Source organism: Chiloscyllium plagiosum, chromosome 14, assembly GCF_004010195.1.
Source record: "Chiloscyllium plagiosum isolate BGI_BamShark_2017 chromosome 14, ASM401019v2, whole genome shotgun sequence".
In the NCBI taxonomy this organism is placed as follows: Eukaryota; Metazoa; Chordata; class Chondrichthyes; order Orectolobiformes; family Hemiscylliidae; genus Chiloscyllium; species Chiloscyllium plagiosum.
The window spans coordinates 8,158,479-8,160,638 of NC_057723.1; the positions used below are offsets into that span (position 1 = coordinate 8,158,479).

Consider the following 2,160-nt stretch of genomic DNA (forward strand, 5'->3'; position numbering starts at 1 on the left):
TTGGGTGTTTGAGTGAGCGGTAGGAAAAACCACCTGCATAATTTGCAGTGAGATTTTGCTTTTAAATTTTAATTTTCGCACGCAGTCTGATGCTTTCCCTTAACCCTTTCCGTTTGAGTGCGTGAGGGTGTTATTCAAAGTGTCAAGGCAGCTTTTTGTGTGTGAGGCTTCCAGTACTGTCGCCTTGGAAACAGGCTGAGAAAGGGAGGGGAATGATACTGAGGTAGGGAAGTGGAGAAAGAGAGAGAGATACAGAGAGGGAAGAGGGAAAAAGCAGCAACTAGTGAGGTTTGTACTGGTTGGATTTTCTTGATCATTTCCCCACACCCCCTGGTAGAGTGAGCTGTCAATCAAATCCAGCTCAGAGACTACAGAGGAGCTTGTGGAGAGAGAGAGGATACACACACACACACAGAGAGAACGGCTGTGACAGTAACCTGGGAAAGACAGCGACCAACAGGATGGCCACAATAACATGTACTCGATTCAGCGATGAATATCAGATGTATGAAGAACTGGGAAAGTAAGGGATTCGTCATTAGCAAAGCCTTGTTTTATCATTCTGTATTTATTTTTGATGTGTATGTTGGTTTATTGATGGGAATGAAAATATGAAAAAATATATATATATATATACCGTTTGGTGATTTCAGGGGTGCATTCTCCATCGTAAAACGGTGCGTTAAGATCATCTCCGGACAGGAATATGCGGCCAAGATTATCAACACCAAGAAATTGTCTGCCAGGGGTAAGTTCTCTGACATTCCCCTCCCTGACTCACCATGTCACCCACACACTTTTCCCCACACAGTCCTCCCTGGGTGAGATTTGGTCTTTTGTCTTTGAGTTGAGTCCATGTGAGAACTTCAGTAGATGGGCTTGGGGGCGGTGGGGGGGGATGAAAGAGAGAAAAAGGAGGGGACAGGCGGCCAGACAAACTCAGCGCTGACCAGCCACAACGTTGGAGAAGTCACAGGTGTGTAGTGGGCTGGGGAGAGTCTGTTGGAGCTGCTTTGGGATTTCGAGGTTTTTTTAATTGTGAGAGAGTGGGGTTGGGGGGAAAGGGAGATGGGGAGAGTATCTACTGGAGGTGGGGGGTTAAGGGACATCTCCATCAAAGATCCAGTCCTGGCGCAATGGGCCGATTGGCCACTGGTTTTGCTACTCCTAATGTATTTGGAAACTCTTTGAGAACTGGAGTTGAATGGGGCAGGGGTGGGGGCGAATGAAGGGTTAAAATAGACTACTTTTTCAGAGGCAAATTTATTCAAATGATTAAACGCCACTCCTGCACTTTTTTTGGGGGGGGGGGGGTGGTGGAGAGAGAGACGGAGGGGTAACAACTTCAAGACGGAAGAATCTGAAGACCAGGAGGGTAATGAGTGTTTGGGTTAACTCGATGAATATTGTCATCCACCACACCCACCGCCCACTCCTCCTCAAAAAAGCAAAACAGCTCCTTCGCTCCAACTCTCAGGTCTCCCAATGCAGACCTCAGGAACCGCCCCCCACCCCCGGGCTCATTCTGAATCCAGCTCTGGTCACAAAGAAAGCAGTGACCACCCTCCCAATCCCCTGACACAGGCTTGGTGACACTGGGGCAGCACACCAAGGGTTTCCAGACGGTGACCACTCCACAGCTGGGGGGGGGGGGGGGGGTTTGGGAAATGTTAATACTGTCAGGCTGCACTGTACAGGTGAGGCTTAGGACCTGAAGGGTTAACATCACCAGTTAACAGGAGCTTGTGAGTGAGCAGGAATGCCAGACTGGTATTACCAGCAAGTTTTCTGCCTGTGTGTACCAGAGAGAGAGAGAGAGAGCTATTGCCTGAGCTATGTATGTGTATGCGTGTCCGTTGTATGTGTGTTAAATTTGTCTTGTGTTTAATTTGTGTTTGTGTGATGCAGGTGAGGCTTAGGACCTGAAGGGTTAACATCACCAGTTAACAGGAGCTTGTGAGTGAGCAGGAATGCCAGACTGGTATTACCAGCAAGTTTTCTGCCTGTGTGTACCAGAGGTACCAGAGAGAGAGAGAGAGAGCTATTGCCTGAGCTATGTATGTGTATGCGTGTCCGTTGTATGTGTGTTAAATTTGTCTTGTGTTTAATTTGTGTTTGTGTGATGTTTTTGCATGTGTGTCTGCTGTGTATTTTTTGTCA

General features: G+C 47.7%; 1 protein-coding gene across 1 annotated transcript in view; it reads left to right on the forward strand.

The window, feature by feature from the left end:
- Positions 1 to 211: 211 nt before the first annotated feature.
- LOC122556983 (calcium/calmodulin-dependent protein kinase type II subunit alpha-like) overlaps positions 212 to 2,160 on the forward strand; it is a 230,669-nt gene continuing 228,720 nt past the window's right edge. The window contains exons 1-2 of the mRNA XM_043704217.1: positions 212 to 523; positions 654 to 748. Of these exons, the coding sequence (XP_043560152.1) occupies positions 462 to 523; positions 654 to 748 (157 nt within the window). The 5' untranslated portion in view covers positions 212 to 461. The remainder of the gene's footprint in view (positions 524 to 653; positions 749 to 2,160) is intronic.